Source organism: Phoenix dactylifera, chromosome 9, assembly GCF_051530095.1.
Source record: "Phoenix dactylifera cultivar Ajwa chromosome 9, Ajwa_hap1_PhDact_Kaust_v1.1, whole genome shotgun sequence".
Classification (NCBI taxonomy): Eukaryota; Viridiplantae; Streptophyta; class Magnoliopsida; order Arecales; family Arecaceae; genus Phoenix; species Phoenix dactylifera.
The window spans coordinates 30,057,391-30,077,475 of NC_143198.1; the positions used below are offsets into that span (position 1 = coordinate 30,057,391).

The 20,085-nt window shown below is 37.6% G+C and overlaps 2 protein-coding genes across 4 annotated transcripts; one reads left to right on the forward strand and one right to left on the reverse strand.

Annotated features, from left to right (window-relative positions):
* The first annotated feature begins 369 nt into the window (after positions 1 to 369).
* On the forward strand, positions 370 to 14,594 carry LOC103708964 (gamma-glutamyl hydrolase 2-like). Of its 3 annotated transcripts, none has more exons than XR_015969042.1 (11): positions 370 to 485; positions 658 to 1,036; positions 2,634 to 2,720; positions 3,153 to 3,242; positions 5,933 to 6,027; positions 7,496 to 7,556; positions 9,387 to 9,476; positions 9,598 to 9,660; positions 12,380 to 13,404; positions 14,083 to 14,175; positions 14,245 to 14,594. XR_015969042.1 is itself a non-coding variant. In XM_008794091.5 (11 exons), exons 1-11 carry the CDS (start codon positions 385 to 387, stop codon positions 14,276 to 14,278), a joined length of 1,182 nt encoding a protein of 393 aa, XP_008792313.2. In that variant the 5' UTR covers positions 370 to 384; the 3' UTR covers positions 14,279 to 14,594. The 3 variants fall into 3 exon arrangements, 2 of the variants coding, with proteins under 2 accessions (XP_008792313.2, XP_088561055.1); XM_008794091.5 differs by having other exon boundaries at positions 12,380 to 12,468; XM_088704929.1 differs by having other exon boundaries at positions 12,380 to 12,468; positions 14,288 to 14,594.
* An 853-nt stretch (positions 14,595 to 15,447) lies between these two features.
* LOC103709026 (uncharacterized) lies at positions 15,448 to 16,782 on the reverse strand. The gene has a single exon (XM_008794179.5). It carries the CDS (start codon positions 16,697 to 16,699, stop codon positions 15,587 to 15,589), a length of 1,113 nt encoding a protein of 370 aa, XP_008792401.2. The 5' UTR covers positions 16,700 to 16,782; the 3' UTR covers positions 15,448 to 15,586.
* Between the last annotated feature and the right edge of the window lie 3,303 nt (positions 16,783 to 20,085).

The following is a 20,085-nucleotide window of genomic DNA, read 5'->3' on the forward strand; positions in this document are numbered from 1 at the left end:
CTATCTGATTTGTCATTATTTAGATAGTGCTGGTATGATGTACTCACACGGAGATAATACTGCAACGCTGGTAGGGCTCTGCCATGGGTGGGAAGAATATGAGTAAAAAATGTTCTACCCTCATTGAACACTTTCCAGCGAGGGAGGGGGCCCAGTAGGGGTTGCTACGCGGGTAAGGTTCTCTTCTACCCCTTCTTCCCTTTTCACTTAAGGAAAAAAAAAAGAAAAAAAAAGAAAAGAAAAGAAGAAGTTAAGGTGCATCACCTACTTATGTTCCCACTTATTTGCATACATTTTCTCAATGACTAAAGTCGGTAAATTGGTAATTCTCCTCGGCGAGGGCGAGGGCGAGGGTGTTGGGGAAGTCGCCGATGGCGATTGGGGATGGCGAGGCTGACGCCGAAGGCATGGAGGTGGATAGAAAGAATCGAACGAAAAAGAGAACAGGGTGTTGGGGAAGACGAGAGAGAGGGCGAAGAAAAGGGGTAAAAAACTCTTTTCTAAATTAAAATATATATTTATTATTTAAATAAAGTTGCAAGACGGGTGATCGAGAATCACCCCCCTTTTTTTTTTAAGATTAGAGGACTAAATTTTTTTTTTTACAATTTTATTATTTTCTGTATGAGTGAAAATCTTTTCTATATATCGAATCAGTTCCGCCCTCTGTGGGTTCCAAGACTCCCGGACTGCTCTCGGCTTCCAGATGGTCTGTCGCGGGGCTATTTGGAAGCTCTGGTGGATCCCTTTCTTGTCTTTCTCGGGGGTTTTGGGCCAGGAAATCCTTCTTCCGAGAGGAGGGAACGGGGTCTTTGGGGCGACGGCGGCGGAGTCCAGCTGCCCGTCGCCGGATCCCTCGCTCTACTACCGGCCTGTGATCGGAATCGTCACCCACCCCGGTGACGGTGCATCCGGAAGGCTCAGCAACGCGACCAACGCCTCCAACATCCCCGCCTCCTATGTCAAGTTCGTCGAGTCCGCCGGCGCTCGGATCATCCCCCTTATCTACAACGAACCCTGGGAGGTCATCTTGGATGTAAGCCTTCTTCCTCCTTTTCGATTCCTTTTTTTAAAAAAATTACCTTCTTCTATTTTTGTAAGTTGGGAATTTCTTGATTCCTGCCAAATTCTTCTTTCGATGTTATTGATGCACACACTAATGCTTGCTGGTTTATTAGTTTATCTAGGGTTTGAACATAGTCTAATGAGCTTGGTTTTCGGGGGCTTCTTGGATTCTTCCGGGCTTCTTGGATTCTTCCCTTTCTTTAATGATTCTTTTCTCAAATAAGCATCCAGTGGGTGTCGTTTTTTACTTTACTTTTCTTTTCTTTTATACGTGGGATATTTCTTAGTTTCTTGCTTTACTGCTCTGCGATGTTCTCATTGCAAGTATTATTGACTTATATAAGGGTTAATTGTATTCATGTGTCCATATGTATGGTAGCATCTTGCTTTGAGGACTGTTGGTCTATCGGTTTGCATTGCTGGTGAAAACCGACTGTCGTGAGAATTTAGCAGTGTGACTAATGGTTTGGGATCTCTGGTCACTCAGCTGGAAAATAAAGATTCAATGGATGCTTTTCTCAGCTGGTGACTTGTAACCAGAGGACATTTTCTTGTGTTTCTTCCTTTTCTAGCTACTACAAGACCTAAGATCATCATTGGATTTTGTTGACTGCGGATCTTTTTTCTTTTATCTCTTTTTCTGTTATCCCTTTTACTTGCCATTTCTTGCAATCAACGGCCGTCTCTACCATCCTCAGAAGAAAGGATATTTATGATCTGCATCTTACATGACAAGTTCACACATCTTCGCATGCTTTTGAACTTATGTCATGCCGTGCTGATAGTTTTGCTGCTTCGATGTGCTCATGCCCCAAACCCAAGTCAATATCATGCATTATCTGGCATAACATCAGTCTATCAACTCATTCCACATGCTCTGCACCTCAGCTTTTTCATTAGATATGCTGTCTTTTTTGTGGATCTACTTTGACGGTATTGGTTTGCTTTTTTTTCTTCTGATGAACTCTTGAAGTGTGATTAACTTGAGTTTGAGGGGGTGTTGAAGAAGGATAATATAGTAGTTTATTGTATTGTATATGGAGTTCATCAGATACATTTTGAACATACGACCCTGTTGCATATATAACGATACATATTCTTTATATAGATATTTTAATGGATTGTGTATATTGATTTTTCAATCTCTGCACCCCTGAGATTATGGCAATATTGACGAAAAGAAGTATTAAATGATTGCAAGAGAGTTGCGATATCCATTGGTAAGAAATTAAGATGGTGTTAGATTGAATAATATCTGAAACACTAAACATTTTGACATTATTGGACAGAGTGATAGAACAAAGTTTAAGAAAATCACAGCAATTTTAAAGAATCAGACTAGGTTTATCCCGGCATGTAGGTCAACTATGGAGGCTAGTTTTTGGCATATGCAATTCGTGAAACGAGGACATTCATGAGAAAACAAGGAAAACATTATTAGTTGCAGAGAAACAAGTTAATATACACTTCCAACAAACTGCACCAAGAGTCGGCACTTATACTACATTGCTGTATACTTGTTACAAATGAATCATGACATTCTGATATACTATTTTTATTTGTTGCAGAAGCTGAGCTTGGTGAATGGTGTGCTGTTTACAGGTGGATGGTGTAAAAGAGGTTTATATTTTGAGACTGTGAAGAAAATTTTTCAGGTGCATTAGCTAAATTTATAACATTTTGGTTTAATAGATACCCTTCCCATATAACTTTGCTATTACATGTGGATGCATAATTGTGCACGTTTATAATCTCTGATATTTGATTATATTCTTGCACTTGGTAAAACATGTGTACCAAGAAGCTAAGTTACTGGATACTGACCCGACTAAATATTTGAGTAATGGGCCCATAACATTTTTCATTCTTGAAAAAATATTCAACTTTCCCTAGCAGTTCTGTTTATTTTGTTTTGTATGTCTTTCTTCATGAATATAATTTTATTCGTAACAATATATAGAAAATATAGTAGTAATTGATATAATTGAGGTGAGATGGGTGTCCATATCGTACCTGCTAACCTTTTACGTATCCTTTGTACTGTACATTGCCATCATCTTCTCTCTTTTGTTCCTCTGCTTTTCCAGATAACTTTGGACAGAAATGATGCAGGGGATCATTTTCCCTTGTTTGGGATTTGTTTAGGCTTTGAGCTTATAAGCATGATCATCACCAAGGTAATATCTCACTTTTCTTTGAGCTTTCAAACATAACTCTCACAAACCTATGTACTATGGTTTAGAGTTTAGCTTCTTTTTTTTTTTGTATCATCTGGAATAGGCGATATTCCTTTATTATGAATCAAGATGTTCCTTTGCAACGTTTCCCTTCTGCAATTTAATAGTTTTCTTAGTAACGTAATTGCAGTTTAATTCAAGCACTGTATTTTTTCTCGCCATTTGCACTCAAAACTTTTCTGATAATCCAGTTTGTAGTCCTGCATTAATCACTGTTATGGTTTAGAAGATACGATATGAAAGCACCTATGCTCATTAAATATTGGTTATCAAGCGATATCTGTATAATTTGGTTCTTTCAAAAGGCAGGCTATGAAATTTTAGCGGACTAATGTTTTTATAACTTCTATTTATAGTGATCTCACCTCAGTTTTTGCTGTGCTGCTCTATAAAGCAATCTACTTGAATCACTGAGTTTTCTTTTCTTTTACCACTGGTCTTTGAGCCCTTAATGTTGAAAGTTGGCTGCAACGGACAATTGATATTGTTTCTGTGTGCAACCTAATTGGTTCATCCCTGCATAATTATTCTGTTTGTCTATTTGTTGAAGATCTGTTACAGTTGGGTCATTGTAAAACGGTAATGCAAGATCAATTTCAGATCTGTGGCCATAATCTCTATATCTTATATATGAATTACCATGCAAGTTTTCTAGCAGTTTTTGGGGCCTTGATGAAGATAGCTTATTTAGTTACATTATTATTATTCTAGTCATTTACCTTGATGATACATAATATGGAAACCTCATATGGAAGTGACTGCTGGTTGTGTTGTTTTATCACTAGCCCACTACATGATATATGCAAGTACATTCATTTCCATCACTTTTTCTTTCCTCTCAGAAATCTTACTGGTTTCCCTGAATTTAAGTTTATATAGACGGACCAATTGGTCAAAAATGGGTTAAGAAAGTCTATGTTTTAAGGTAAATCTGGCCATGCTCTTTAATTTAATACCTGTTCATATTATCAGAATAGCTAGATTATATCTATTCCCTCCTTTTTCTATAAACACTTTAATTCCATTTATAAATACTTAGTAAGCCTTCTCTGCATTTCCTTTTTCTTAAATTCATTATTTTCTTTAATAAGTGTATGCTAGCATACAACTAAACTGACTTGTGTAATTACAATAATTGTAGTTAGGTTTGCTGTAGTATCCTTATTTAGAGTCAAAGAACTTATCTGCATTCAAAAGCTGTGGCTCCTCTCATTTTTCCCAATAGTTTAAGCCTTTCTCCATTTATTGATCTTCCCATATTTTCTGAAATAAAATTCTTCCTTAAAAACCTTTTATGTAATTCTTCACTGTTTTGTTTTTATCATGTATATAAATTATAAACTTTATGCTCGACTTACATGAAAATCTGAGTAGTCTCCACAAAAATTGATAATGCTCAAGGCGTTAGGTGAGGTATTAAGATGTAACCTTCGTTCTGTTTGTTTTATATAAATTGCGTATCTGCAAAAGCTAGAAAAAAAATCATGTGGTGAAAACCAGATTTAAATGTGAATTTGTTGTTGGAAAATTTGGCATTTAAGGATCAGCTGTTGAATTTGTAAAATGAGCACAAATTTTGAAGCAAATAAATGAATGAGAGTCTATGTTAATGTAGTATTTTTGTGTCTTTATATCCTTATAGTGCTTTAGGTGTGAAATAGATGGTCCTCCCGTTACCAAAGTTCAGCTTTTGAATCTCCAAAACATAAATGTGTTGTTTGAAAATTTGGTATATAAGGACCTGTTACTGGGTATCTTCAATCAGCAAAAATTTTGAAGCAAATAAATCAATGCGTGTCTATGTAATGTAGTATCTTTGTGAACTAGATGGTCTCCCCATTATCAAAGTTCAGCTTTTGAATCTCCAAAACAGCACTGTGCAAAGACAGATACAATATGCGCATGCCATCATAGTCTTTTCATGAGCCTTATACGTTCTTTTAGTGCCTTGCCTTAAAATAACCTTTTCAAAAGATGCCCTAAAGTCAGGACATGATTAATTTAATCAATGAATTTTGCAATCATAATTATGATTCTTATTGATGGGATCTATGGTATGTGAATGATACACATTAATATCTGCAGGAATTGGAGAGTGCTGTATTTAAGCATTAGATAGTGTTTCTAAGTTTCAGGAAATCTCATGTGTGTACCTGTGAAAATTTTTAATATATTTGTGTATCCGTTATATCATGATTTTAATTGCAAACTAAAATTTGAACAAAATTCCGTAAAATATCAAATTAATTCGAACTTACTAATTTGGGTAGTTAGGAATATTTGAAGCTTTGACTGTTGTTCTCTAATATTATTGGATTTTTACAATTTATAGGAGCAATTTATTAGTTTTTAATATTTAGAAAATTTCTTAGCATTATTTTGATAATAGAGGCCAAAAGTATTTGTTTGCAATTTTGAAAGAAGTTCTTTTCAAATAACATCTTGATGTTTTATAATTCATATAAGCCTAGACACCAGAAACACATTATACTATCATGACATCCTGATGCCTTATGTGATGCTAACAGCTTATGTGCATCATTGACCTAGTGAATTTGTTTGTATTCATCCTTTCCCCTTCTGACATTTTTGCTCTTTGATTAATGTTGCTCTGCTGTTAATGATTATAGGACAATAATTTTTGTGAGAGGTTTAGTGGAGAAGATCAAGCATCTACTCTCGAGTTCCCCGATCATGTAAATATGCAAGGATCTGTTTTTGAAAGGTAACTGCTACATTTTATGCTTCTGTTTTTGGAGTATTTTAGTGCTTTGAATAAGTAAAAAGTTCATAATTTCGTAATGCCAAAGCATCATAGTTTAAATTAGATGCTACATTCTGTCATGCACATAAACAAAGTTCAGCAACTCATAGTTACATTTGTATATATGCACATAGAACTTTCTACAGTTTAGTTAAAAACAAATGTCTTCACATGCACAAACATGCAAACTATTTTCGACGCCAGTGACATTTTTAAAGAAAAACCAGTCTACCATTATAGCAAGTATGCAATAAAACAAAATCTCTATTACATAAAGAAATCTACTTATCTGTGAGCTCGGTTTTCATGTTGGCAAACTGATGGTTTTCCATATTCTTCAACAAATACAGGAATCAATAACTGAAGAAATAATGAATCATTATATAACCATAACCACTTCCATAACCATAACCGTAACCATCTGATCTCATCCCAGGTATTTGAATTTGGCTTTGTAAATCCTCATTCACCAAGTGTTACTATTCAGAGCTGTCTTTAATGTCACTTCCATCAACTAACCACACAGTACATACACAGTGTTCTGAATATGCTTGGACTAATCGATACTTAACATGTACAGAATATGGTTGCACTAATTGATACTCAACTAAAGATGGGGTTGCAGACATTGGGAAGCTGGTGAGATGGCAAGGATTTGGTGTTAGAAGGATTTAGCTACTAAAATCTATAAATAATCTACTGTTCTGGAATCTTTGATGTCCCATTTGTATTTGTTCGTGTCACATGTACTATTAACTGCTACACAGTTTGATCATGGTTGTACTGTTGGTACCATTGACTAACTTGGATTGCAGACCTCATTTTAAATCACCATCGCCTAAATCTACTGTTAGATCGTGTAAATTTACAAACCAGAAATACAGAGATAGATTTAATGCATCTAAGGACTAATTCTAATGTTTGAATGAAATCATGCTATGACATAATAAGTTACTGGTGTTGGACTATGTTTTGCCATATTGTCCAAAATTTCACCTCAAGATTTTTACATTATATAGACAACTGAATCAAGAATGACTTTTTTCAACATTTTATGTTCCAAATCTTGAACTTGCTCTATACCTGTTTATGCATGTCAAAACATTTATTGACACTTTCTTTGAAGCAATTTCATGATTTTTATTAACACTGTTTTAGTCACAACCCTTAGCTATTAGAAGACAATGTATAGATAACACTTAGTTTCCTGGGAAGGTAAATGATTATTGGAAGCTTAGTGCAACAACAGTGACAAAAGTAAATACCAAAAAATGAATTTGATTAATTTTGGGGGCACATATGATATTTAAGCAGATAAATCAGGAAATTCTGCTCTTAATATGTCTTATACAGTCCTTAGTTCAATAAATTAATGTATTGACCATTTGACCACCATTATCGGCATGATAATGTATCTCTGATTGTGCAGATTTCCTTCTGAATTACTGAAGAAATTAAGTACAGATTGTCTTGCCATGCAAAATCATATGGTAAGTTAAATAAAACCATATATTTAATTTTTTTTTTGCTCTTTATGTTTTTGGAATAAAACTATGTCTCTTCATAACTTATTCATTTTTCGTCTGTTAGTTTATATACGGTGAAGGTGTTATACTTGGTTTTTGCTTTTATTATTTTGTCTAAATAACTTTGCTTCTTAGTAATGAAGCTTCCTGTCCATTTTTCTTTCTTATCTGTGGACATCTTATGTCTTTTGATTTTGATATATCCAGTCTCATCAGAAATACAGTGGGAAAACTCTATGCTAAGCAAATTATACTCTTCTTTATTCTTCATTTTACTGATGCTTTTAAAAATCACTGCCTCATTTATGTTTAGACTATTTTGTCTTAGAGACAATGTTAAAATCTTGCAGCTTGGCTGAAATTTACTGTGGTTGTTTTGTATTTCTTTGTTTTCTTATACATTCTATTTGACCTTTGGAGTAATTTGTGTAAATGATATGGCTTACCATAACAATGAGCCTACTGATTACGATGCGAGACTGATGTATGTTGGTAAGCTCATCAGCTTTTCTCTAATCCAGTATTATCTACTGTTATTCTACTTTGCTGGTATGGTAATGATTGTATGCTAAAAACTTTCATGCAGTAATTCAAAATATTTGCTGACAATTGAAATAGTTCTATGTCATAGTCTGTCCTGTGAATACTTTGATCTTTGAGTCTGGGTATACATAAAATGGATTGCTATGTTAGTACTTAGGACCATCTCTCAAGTTTAGAAGAAAAGGGAAGGTAATAGAAACTTAGAAAGTACTGAAATTAGACTGTGTATAATAAAATAAATTTCTTGGAGGATGGGTTATGGGATTCTTTAGTATATGCTGTTATCTACAGATAAATTAAAATATTTTAACTAATTTGTGTTACTTTTATTCAAAATGTTTGCAAAATAAGCATGGAGGGTGGTTGTTTGGTGGATGATTAAGAAAATAGAAATTAATTCTGTCATTACCTAGCCTGCTTTTTGTAGGCTCTTTTTGATTTGTGAATGTGGGTCAAGTGTCAATCTTTTTTCCCTTTAACAAGAAAAAGGTTGTATGGAATCAAGGAATTTAGAAAAGTTTAAGGTTATATTAGAGGTTGGCCTTAACAGGAAGTATTAGTGAACAATAATTCATAAAGCCGACCTCAATTTTAGTGTTGATGGTTATACTTATGTATTGGTATGGAGTTGCGAGTAAAATTGTTGTTGGATAATGTTGAAATTGATGTAGCTCCTTTTCTTTACTTCTGGTTTATCAAATTCTTATTAATAATTTTGTTTACTTAATTTGCTAGGATATTGAGATTTTCATGCATATAGGATGACTTCTCGATCTTGATGATAAGCTTATTACAAATTGTTTCTAATCTGCAAAGGATATATGATAACGTATGTATGAACATTGTACAAAAATTCCTCCTGCTTGTGAAACCTTGCAGATTATTATTTATAATGATGATTTTTTAGCATGGAGATGATATTGCTAACTAGTTCAACATAATAGCATACTGTTTGCTACTTCTTGTAGGATGAATACATCATATTACTTTTTGTAGCATATTAGTCCTTGAAATGGTTTTATTGAAATACTATAATTTCCTTGCATCTTGTAGATGAACATAGAATGTTGTTTCAAGCTCTGTATAACTTCTGACAGTTTGTTGGAGACTGGCAGAAGTATATATGTTTTAAGAACCACACTCATATTGTGACTAATTAGACAAAATCTTGATTCCTTTATTAGTATTAGAAGTTTTTTTTTATAACTGCAGCCTAATCTTTATTTATCAAACTATTGACACTATGGATAGTTTGGTATATCTCCCAAAAGTTTGCAAGAGAATGATGCACTATCAAGTTTTTTCAGGATATTGACCACAAGTACTGATGCAAATGGTGAGGTACAAGAATAATGACAGTCTCTTTCTTGTTTTTTCATATTCAATTTTCAACTTAGAAGTTAGCTATTGCTTCTAAAATTACCTTTTTTAGGCTGACCTCTTTTTTTTTGCTTTACGTCAGGTCTACGTCTCAACTGCTCAAGCATACAACTATCCTGTAACCGGCTTCCAGTGGCATCCGGAGGTATGCTTCAATCACCACAATTATACTTCATATTAACAAGCAGCTTACATAGAGTCGATATTGTTGAAGTTAATTCTTTTCATATTTCTTGTAGTTTGTTATGGATTTCACTGTAGATTAGTGATCAGCCATTGGTTCACTCAGAGTGTTTTGAAGTTTGAACCATTTTGTCGAAGGAAAGGTTTATAGTCCAGCACTGGCCTTGATCTTGATAATTGGGGTTATAAAACATTTCTTTATAATGTTAAGGACTCAAGTGTATATATCGTCTATAACATCTGCAACAAGCCCTGATAGTAACATGCATCTGAGTTGATTTTCAGAACTCATATTTGCTAGTATTCTAGCATCTTGAAGAAGATTGATGCTCTCAATTCTTGACTCATAGCTCCTTTACCATTAATGTCTAGCATCTATTTGAGAAAATAGATATGGGCTATCAGATAAGAGCAGGGCTCAGAAGTAATTTACTTTGCATAAATCCATCATCCCCCATTAGAATTTAGAAGAAAATAATTGCCTAGCTGTCTATCCAGCATTCTTTCACAATTGCCTTACTAGGGTGCTTATCTGACCCTGTTTTGTACTGTCAGCTAAATCTCCATGATTCATTTTGTGGGTTATTTGGAGAGGATTCAAACTCTAGAACTCCATGTGGAAGCTGGGATGGAGGTGCCTTCTTCCACATGCCTATCTGCATTACTGTCTTCCTTCATGGGAAAGGGTATCACTTTTACTATGATGATGCTAGGGCAAATCTAGAGCATCTAAAAGATTCTTCCGTTAACATCAGAATTTTTCGTTCTAGCAAGGTCTTCCATCTTTAATTGGAAACCAGATCGAGTTTCTTAGAAGTAATGTCCTTGAGGTTTCTATTCTTAAAATGCATCTGTGATTCTTACCTCTTATACAACTAAAAGCATTTTGGAAAAAATGTCAACAACAAATTCATCTTGCAAACTCATCAGTGTTTTCCGGTCAAGTCCTGGTCACAGCAATATGTTGGCCAATCCTATTGAAGGATGAAACCGCAGGTTGTGGATGGGCTCAATTTTCAGCACTGCAATCCAAAATGCTACATTTTGAAGACAGGTTCTTCGTTACATCCTCAATTGCCACTGCTGTGATGATAGTAGCATGGTTGAGTATGTATGAATTATTTGACTGAAAACATGGATTGTAGGTTTCTTTTTCTTTGGCAGATCTTGCAAGTTTGCCAATTTATGACCACTTTCCATGCTTCTCTGCAGCATGCCGACTGAACTAGGCTTGGGACCCTAGTAAATGTAACTGTCAACTGAGACATCTCAAGACATGTTTTGTATATATATTATTTTTAGCTGTATTTAACTGCATAACATGAATCCATTCTAGTTGTATACTTGTATTTAACCAAACCTAAACACCGAGAGGTAGAGATGGATCAAAAGTGGTATCGCAAATAACAGATGCACAAAAATGATGGGCTTGAATATATAGAATTGATGTATCTGCAAAAGATAGTTTATCAGACCTTTCTGTGAGATTGATCTGGTCAGCACTTTTGTTTGCTCTGAGGTTTTCATAATTTTTCCAAATAACTTCTTTTTACATATATAAGATGGACTTTCCTCTTCCAAGAGGAGAGTATATCAACTCTTCTGGATTCCAAAATCAATAATGGAGCATCCAAATTGAAAATCCATACTATTAATCATGATTTATATCACTGCAAATATCTAGAAATCAAAAATCATATGCATCATATGGACACAAAATAAATAATTTTTATCATGCTAGTATGCTAAAATATATGATAAAGCATTTAAGTTAAGAATCTACCTTATTTATCATGATTTATACATGTTAAAATATGTTAGATTGAAAATCAATAGATTTAAATGCTTAGATCATAGCAAAACATGGTCTCAATTCATTTTAACTATTCATTTTTTGCGCCTTCTTGATGCATAGGCTAAAAAAAGCCACACTATTAATCATGATTTATATCATTAAAAATGTCTAGAAATAAAAAATTACATGTTTTTCGTGATATCTAATATATGCATCATGTGGACATAAAAATGGATGATTCTTATTATGCTAGTATGCTAAAATATATGATAAAGCATTTAAATTAAGAAACTACCTTATTAATCATGATTTACGCATGTTAAAACACATTAGATTGAAAATCAATAGACATAGAAAAATATGGTCTTATATTATTTTAACCATTCATTTTTGCACCCACTTGATGCATAGGTTAAAGACCACCAAAACATATGATTTTTTGGTGTTTTGGTATTTTTGGTGGTATAGCTCATGATTAACTGCGTGAATATTTAATTTGGATGCCCTACTATTGATGGACTTGAGGGGAGTCTATATCCTCTTCCCTCAAGAGGAGCATAGTCCATCTTTCTCTCTTCTCTCTCTCTATGTATATGTGTAGATACATACATTTTTTTTTGTTTTGGGTCAGAAAATATAGTATAAAACCAGCATTTAATAATTTGAGGAATCAAAAAAGATATGAGTTACAAGAGACCTGATCATCTTATTTAACTAACTCAGAAGCTTTATAGAGTTTTAGCTTGAGACCCTTACAAAGACAGTTCAGTTGCATCTTCTAAATTTATCTATTAGTTCTGCTGTTCTTTGATTTTTTTGTCCTGTCAGTTGCTTAATAATATTCAGAACAGAGCTCAATTTAAAAAGTTTACTTTGTTTACTGCAGAAAAATGCTTTTGAGTGGGGATTGCCAATGATTCCGCACAGTGAAGATGCAATTCGAGTAACTCAACACATAGCCAACTATTTCATCAGGTTATGATGGACCTGATCTATTTTCATGTCAATTTTGATTTTTGGTGCTTTCCAGTGTTATGCAGTATGCCGATACTTCACATTTTAATTTCACCGGCTTAGTACTATGTGCCCTTTATAATAGTGGTTGTTAGGATAAAGAAAAAGGATGACACATGAATGGCTGACACTGCTCTATTTCTTTTGCTCTTTGGCATATTAATGCTTTGGAGACAAAATAGTTATCATCTTCCCCCTTTGCTCAGACTCTAAGTCTAGGGGAACTTTGGATTTCGTGAGCCTAAGCCATGAGTAATAACTTAGATCTCTGCAATTTCCTTGGATAGGAATTTGGAATCAATTTCTAGAGGGTTGACATCATCTTGATATCTGGTCATAGAATGGACTTATCTTTCCATGGAGTCTTCTCAACCCAGAGTTCTGTTCTTTAGCTTACCCTATATTTGATAGGAAAAATACTTGGACAATAACAATGATAGGATTCTTAAATAAATTTTCCTTCCAAACTAAGCAGTACTTATTCTTTTGTAAAAGGGATCTTATACAAAACAAAATGATAAAATATGGTTAAAAAAATCTCCACTCTCCAGTGATTGGTAGCTACAAATTTGTTAGTAATGTATCTTATCCTCAAGGCATCAAGATCTTGGCACTTACAATTAGAGTCTATGTCAATTGAAACAAGCACTAGGAGTGCTTTTCTGAAGTCAGGATGCGGCCTGCTTTACTAATTTCAAGTTTACCATGAAACCTGACTTCCCAAGATATGATAGTGTCCATTAGTATGTTACCATGTCTAACTATATTACTACCACAGTTTTTTTTTTTTTTTTTGACAGAAAAGGAGGATTGGGACGCCCCCCTTAAGTTATTTTTAACAAAGAGTTACAGAGGCTTTACTGAAGTTTTTTAAGAGAGCCTTTAAGCTTGTTATTGGTAAGTGTACTTAGGTACAGAAAGGAGCAATGGGAAACACGTGCGTGATTACTACCACAGTTTAAAATGAACGTAGTCCTATATGCTGTTTTCCATTGCTAAATTTCTCTCCGTAAGAAATTTTTAGTCAGCATTAACTTCAGCACAGAGAGAGAGAGAGAGAGAGAGAGAGAGAGAGAGAGAGAGAGATGATGCCATATCATTTATTGTTAAAACAGAACTAGATGAATTATAATTAAAAGCTTTTCTCCAACTTTTTTCTTCAATATTTTTACTAAAACAATGATCGAATATGTTGCTAGAGTCCGTCAATTATTACAGTTCTTCGAAAATCTTGATATAAGTAGAAATGTGGTGAAATTAGTCTGTGATTGCCGATAGGATACGATTCCACTGGCTGGCATCCCTCTCTTTAGTGCGTGCACTGGGAGAGGTCCCAGGTTTGAACCCTTGGAGGTGGCATTCCCACCATATTTCTCAAGCAGAGAGAGAAAAAGAAATTAGTCTGGGATCTTCATGTCTTTCATTCTATTCATAACATCTGAATTTCACTCCATGACCACATAGAACTACCAAATCAATCTGGATTATATATTGCAACCAATTCCATGGTAGTTACTTTTTAAGGAAATAAAAAGGAAAGCATACTTCTAAACTACATGTTTTCTTATGGCGCAGTGAGGCTCGCAAATCCTCAAATAGACCTTCTGCTAGAAAGGTGCTGGACAATCTCATTTACAATTACAGCCCCACTTATGGCGGGAAAGCTGGGTAAGATTGTAATTTACTTTCATCAGTTTCTCAATTTTCAGGCTGATGTAGTTTCTCTTGTTATTACAGAAAAGGGTATGATGAAGTTTACATCTTCACATAATCATCTCAGGGATGGGTCTCTCGATGATAACGTCCATTCCAATGCTCATGTCCTGATTGGTGGCACCACATTGCTATAAGCACATATATATATATTTCAACTGTGTTATATGATGCAACCAAATCATTGTTGTAAGTATCAAGTACATAATGGTCCAACGGACATTAATATGCAGACTTTATGTTGAAGATGGAAAGAATGTGCAACTTTTTAAGATCAGTTGATTTGTCAAGTCCATTCTGTAATTCTACTTTCTTCATGTCTCTATTTCAATTCAATCCGAGAATTCATAAAAGTAATCTATTATTGTATTAAACTGTGGGATGCAACTATTGGCTAAAGATGATCCAAGTTTTATTGGTATTGGAGGCTGCATAATGGTCGTTGATGAGATGGTGTTAGATAATCACTCAGATTAACTTGAAGATGGGAAAATGCTGTGTGCGCCTGCTTAGCCCTGTTAATGTATCATGATCATTTCATGAAAAGAAGGTTGGATGCTGTCCTCAAAAATCTGTGATAAGCCTGAACACTTAGCCTATGGTATTAGATTTGCAGGTGAAGACGGATTCCTTTTTAATTTGCCCACGGAGATCTTTTTGGCTGTCGGAAAATCCTGCTACGCTTAGTTTTCATATTTCCTTGCTGATGTCTTAGTAGACTTAAAATGAAAACTGAGATGACCTCCTCCTGAAGATTTGAATATATATCTTTATCATTTTATGTTATATATTTATTTAATTTTTATTATTTTCCTTTACGATTTTTCGGATTATTTTATTTCTAAATGTTATTTAATAAAACTATTATTTATATCTCTGTTTTGTTGTTTATTAACTGTATTGTACTTGTCTAGTGGCTACTATATTGGAACATATAATTAATTCAACAATGACCAGAATCAGTATTTTGTTAGTTAATCAAATTCATGCTTGACAAAGGGAATGCAATGCGCATATCTAGCGTCGCTAATATAAATTCAAGTTATGCTTATCTCAAGTTTTAAACTGAGAGGGAAAGCCATATCGTACTGCAAATGACCCTTCGATGGCGGACCAGTGCATTAGCAGGCTTCGTAGCAATCCGAGACTTTATGCTGTCACCACCATTTTCTATACTAACATTTTTATAAGGGGGTCCACCCAACCATCTTTTCTTTTCACGGTGCCTGATTAAGTCCACTCTCCTACTGAAAACTGGACCCCTTCATCTTTCTTATGTTATCGCAAACAGAGAGAAGCTAAAGTAGATCAAGAAACTGAACGAGCCAGTGATACATATTAAATTAGCCTAACCAAGAACCAGCGGTTAGTCGTCGAACCGGTGCGAGCTGAACCGCTCCGGGTTGAGGTCGAACCAGACTTGCCGGAAAACTTTTACTATAACGTCATGGTGCTCGTCCGAGTTGAGCGACAGGTAGCACGCCAGCAGGCTCTCGAGCTCCTCCGGCCGTCCGATCCCCTTCTCCCATATCATCTCCACCATCGATTCCCTAAAATCCTTCTGCGGATCGCACGAGCACTTCACGACCGCGAAGCCCTCCAACCCCGTTTTCTCCTCCGCCTCCACCCTCCTCCGCGCCGTTGCCGCTTTGATCCTTCCCACCTCCACCCTCGATGCCGCCGACGGCCGCGGGGAACAAACCCTAACCTTGGGCCGGATCCTTCCGCTGAACGACTTTCGCGCCTCTCCGTCGCCACGATTCCCCGCCATCCGATAAGGATCACTGGCCAGAGAAGGCTTCGTCCTCAGCGCCGGAAGCCCCTCCGTTTCCCCCGAAGCTCCGTCACCTTCTCTTACCGCCTTGCTCCTCCTCCGCCGCCGGCGCCGCCGCCGGCGCCGGCGCACCCGCGCTGGATCGCTCTCGGACTTCTCGCCCTCTGAGGCGGGCTCGAGCTTCCGGGACCATCGCTGGGACGACCTCCTCGAGAAGGGGATCAGGTGGCCTAGCGGCTGCGATTCGGTGACGTGGAATTCCGATCGGGGGTCGGAGAACGAAGGCGGCGGCCTAGACTGGCGCTGGCCCACCGAGTTATGCCGGGCGGATCTGGCGATTCCTCGCCGGTAAATCGTCCTGCCTTGGGCGAGAAGGCCGTCATCCTCCCCAATGAATCGCCGGCGGGGGGCGTTGTCGGCGTCATGGAAGGAGGCAGGGAATCGGGCGATAAGGAGGTCGAGGACGGCGGGGGAGAAGGAGAGGTGGTCGGAGTCGGAGGAGTGGCGAGGAGAAGGCGGCGGCGGCGGAAAGGAGAGAGGTCCGGTGCTTCGCTTGGACTCGGATGGCGGGGTTTTGGGCTTGGAAGTCAAATTCCTTAGCTTCGAAAACCAGGATAGCGGAAGGACGTTGGAAATGGAAAAGCTGAAGCTGGAGTTGATCTTCTCTTCTCGCTGCTGCTTGACTTGCTTCCTTCCCCATTTCATCTCTCCCTCGGAAGAGCCTAAAGACTCATAGAATTTGAAAGGAGAACGATGGTGGGAAAAGCAGGGGAAGCGGCGGTTCGGAGGAAGTGAGATTCGACGAGCAAGCGAGAACTGACTGGCCTTATGCCATCCTTTTGTGCTTGGATTTTCGAAAAAAACCGGCGTGTTCGATGCCGACTAGAGTACCGAACTTTTACTTTTTTATGCATGCTCCGGCTTCTACCGTACAGACAAGGTCGTACATCTCGCGAGCATCGAAGAAGAAGAAAAAAAAAGGGAGAAAGAAAAAGAAGAGCGGAGGAAAAGGGTAGCGTGTTTGCTTTTGCTCTTCTGCTCGTTTGAATTAAATTCCCCGCCATCCACTTCTGTCTTTTAGGATTTTCTTGTACATTGCCTTTAGCAACCAAATTTTTTGGGCTCCGGAATGTTTTGTTCTGGGCAGGCAGCAGGCTCAGATCAGGTAGTGGTTGATTGAATTTGGAGTTTGCATTTTATAAAGTTTAAATGCAAGGCTTAGCATATCTATTTTTGAGAAAAGAAAAAAAAAAGGCCAAAGACGGGCGGGCAACTTGTTTCAAAAGTTTGGACATTCATCCAACAAATTTAAAATGATGATAAGTATTTTTGAGAAGGTGACTTATTGTGCAAAATGCATTTTGAGGAGCTAATTATTTATCCTTCCATTACCTTTCATTCCATTTATCAGGAGATAGCCAAATAGTTGTACATGTAAACCACTTGTTATCGCCTGACCAAGTAATCTATTATTGCTAGAATATGGATTGAGGTTGGTCTCCGCTTGAAGTGTGTCGAGGTCAGCCGGAACTGAAGTGCGCTGTAATCGGATAGAATTGAGGTAGAAGATAGGATTGACCTGCAAAGAAGTCTACTTATTGAAAATTTTTCGGCGGAAGACTTTCCGGTATTTAAGTCAGAGATCTAGAGCAATAGTGGAAGAGAGAAAAAAAATATAGAGGAGTGTAAGATTTCTTACCTAAGGGTCTCTGAGTCATCCCTATATATAAGATGCGTGTAGGGTCCGTTACCTGATTTATCAGACAGTAACATACCACAATTGTATGATAACGGCTAATCGTAGATTAACCGCATAATAACGGCTCCCCACGATTAATACTTAGCGATGACCACGCGGATCGTGTATTAACTATTATACTGGTGCAATCGTCGCTAATGCCATTCATGCAATGACCTTGGGTATTATTTTTGCATCAAACCGACCAGAGTAGCACGTCGGTCCATACCAAAGTCATTTGCCTTAGATAAGACCAAAATCAAGGGGGTCGGATTACCCTGATGTTAGGATAACCAATATGCTCTCTATCGTAATCAACATTTTATCCTGCGATGATAGTAGAAAATCTAAATGTCATATACTCTTTTCGTTTATCTTTACGTTGCCGCGCCGGTGATGGGCCTCGATGTGTGAAGTTTAGTAGCGGCTAGTAAAATAAAATTCATTGGGCTTTGTCTCCATCCCTCTCCATATTTCAAGGACTCGAAATTGTTAGGAAAGTTCTCAGATTTGATAAACTTTAGAAAGATCAAGGCTTTCTCGAACTGTTTTCTTACTATTTTTATCTCAACCTTATAAAACTTGAGGTTTTCACATCAGAGATACTTGATTTTAACCCTTAAGATTGTAGATTTGCTTTCATAATATGTCCAGATATCTGGTATTAACTTGTTCATCAAAGAAACTCCCAAGCCACTAAGCTTCTTTTGAGGCTTTCCTTAGAGCTATTAGCTCTACCTTCCATAGGTGAATCGTGATATCAAGGTTTGTTTGAATGGCCTCCAAAGTGCCATCCATTGCACCTATAGTGAAAATATATCCACTTGTGGTCATTGTTGTGAAGACCCGAACTGAAGTCGGCAAGGAGTGCCGACTTCAGTTGGGTCATCGTGGTTTGCCCACGAAGACCACGCCGGCCGAACGGCCAGCGAGATCTCCGCAAGCCCCCTCTTCCCTCTCCCTCTCTATCCCTCTCTCCCTCTCTCTCTCTCTCTCGCCCTTTCTCTCCTCTGAGAGCCTCATCCGAGCCCCATCCCTTTCCCATCCCTTCCTCTTCGTTTTCCCTCTTTGTCAAAGGATCGCCGGAGCCGTAGGCGTCGCCGGAGCCGCCATCGCCGCCGGAGAAGCCACTCGTCGACGGCCGGAGGTGAGAAAGACTACCCATTTACTGTTTTATGGATTTAAGAGGGGAAAGAATAAGGTTATGTTAATCAATTTCATGCCCTGTTTCGGAAAGACATTTTTTAGATCGACCGGCCGACAGCGGCCGGCCGGGGTCAATCCGGCCGAAACGAGTTCGGCCGGAGATGGGTGAACGGGGGCCGGGCTTCCAGCCCCGGTCTCCCTCTCTTTCCTCCTTTTCTTCCTCTCCTTCTCCTCTCCTTCTTCTCTTCATCTCCTTCCGCCGCCTGTGACAGCAGAGTGGCCGGCGGCGGCTGGCCGAGCGCCGCCGCCGAGGACCACGGTCGACCGCCGAGGGCCGACCGGAACCACCAGGCACACCCCCCCCCCTCTTCTTCTTCTTCTTCTTCTTCTTCTTCTTCTTTTCTTCTTTCTTCTTCCTGGGTGTATACCTTGCTTTGATTTCCGTTGCCTGTTTGGGTCTCAAACCAGACACAAACAGACCCTGATCCGATTGAACCATGGGATTTAGCCTGAACTTGAGTTGGGTAGTGTGGATCAGACCGTGAACCGGTTCCACCCATTTCTTGAATTGGGTTGGGTCTGAGTTTAAGTGAATGGGTTTTGTTATGGTCTGATCAGATCTGGTCTGGGTTGGGTTGGGGGTCTGTGTTGGGCTGAGTCGGGCCAAATTGGAACTGTGGGCTGGTTTGGGTTGGGCCCGAAATCTGATCCGGACCTGTTATCCGGTTTGGTTCAATTGGGCCTAATCTGTTTGGGCCACAATTGACTTGGGTTTAAAGGATCCTGATTTTAGGGTCTATGTTTGATCTTAGGGGCCCATTCTTAGATCCATGAACTTAGAAATTTAAGGGATTGGGAATAGTTTAAATTATGTTTCTTAGTTAATTAAATAATTAATGTTTGTGTTTTAATCAGGGGTTCGTGATATCAGTGGCAGGGATTTTTAAGCGAACCCAGGTAGGTAACCTTGCTTAAAGTATGATTTACATGTACTATGCATATGTGTGATTATTTCCAGCATATTGATATGTTTTATATTCTTGGCAGTATTATCATTTAGAAGCATGTTTTTGACTGTAAATCAATCATCTGAAAATCTATTATGCATATATATTGGTTTTGAAAACTTATGTTTATATTAAGTTTGATTGTTGGAATTTGTGGATGTGATTTTGGAGACCGCGTGACTATTGTCTAGGATTCCCGC

What these genes read in the sequence shown, in the direction of transcription:
- LOC103708964 (XM_088704929.1), top strand. Translation starts at nt 385, where the DNA reads ATGGCGAGGCTGACGCCGAAGGCATGGAGGTGGATAGAAAGAATCGAA. An exon ending in AGAGAGGGCGAAGAAAAGGG is followed by an intron (nt 486 to 657) that starts GTAAAAAACTCT and finishes ATATCGAATCAG; the next exon opens with TTCCGCCCTCTGTGGGTTCC. An exon ending in CCTGGGAGGTCATCTTGGAT is followed by an intron (nt 1,037 to 2,633) that starts GTAAGCCTTCTT and finishes TATTTGTTGCAG; the next exon opens with AAGCTGAGCTTGGTGAATGG.
- LOC103709026 (XM_008794179.5), bottom strand. Translation starts at nt 16,699, where the DNA reads ATGAAATGGGGAAGGAAGCAAGTCAAGCAGCAGCGAGAAGAGAAGATC.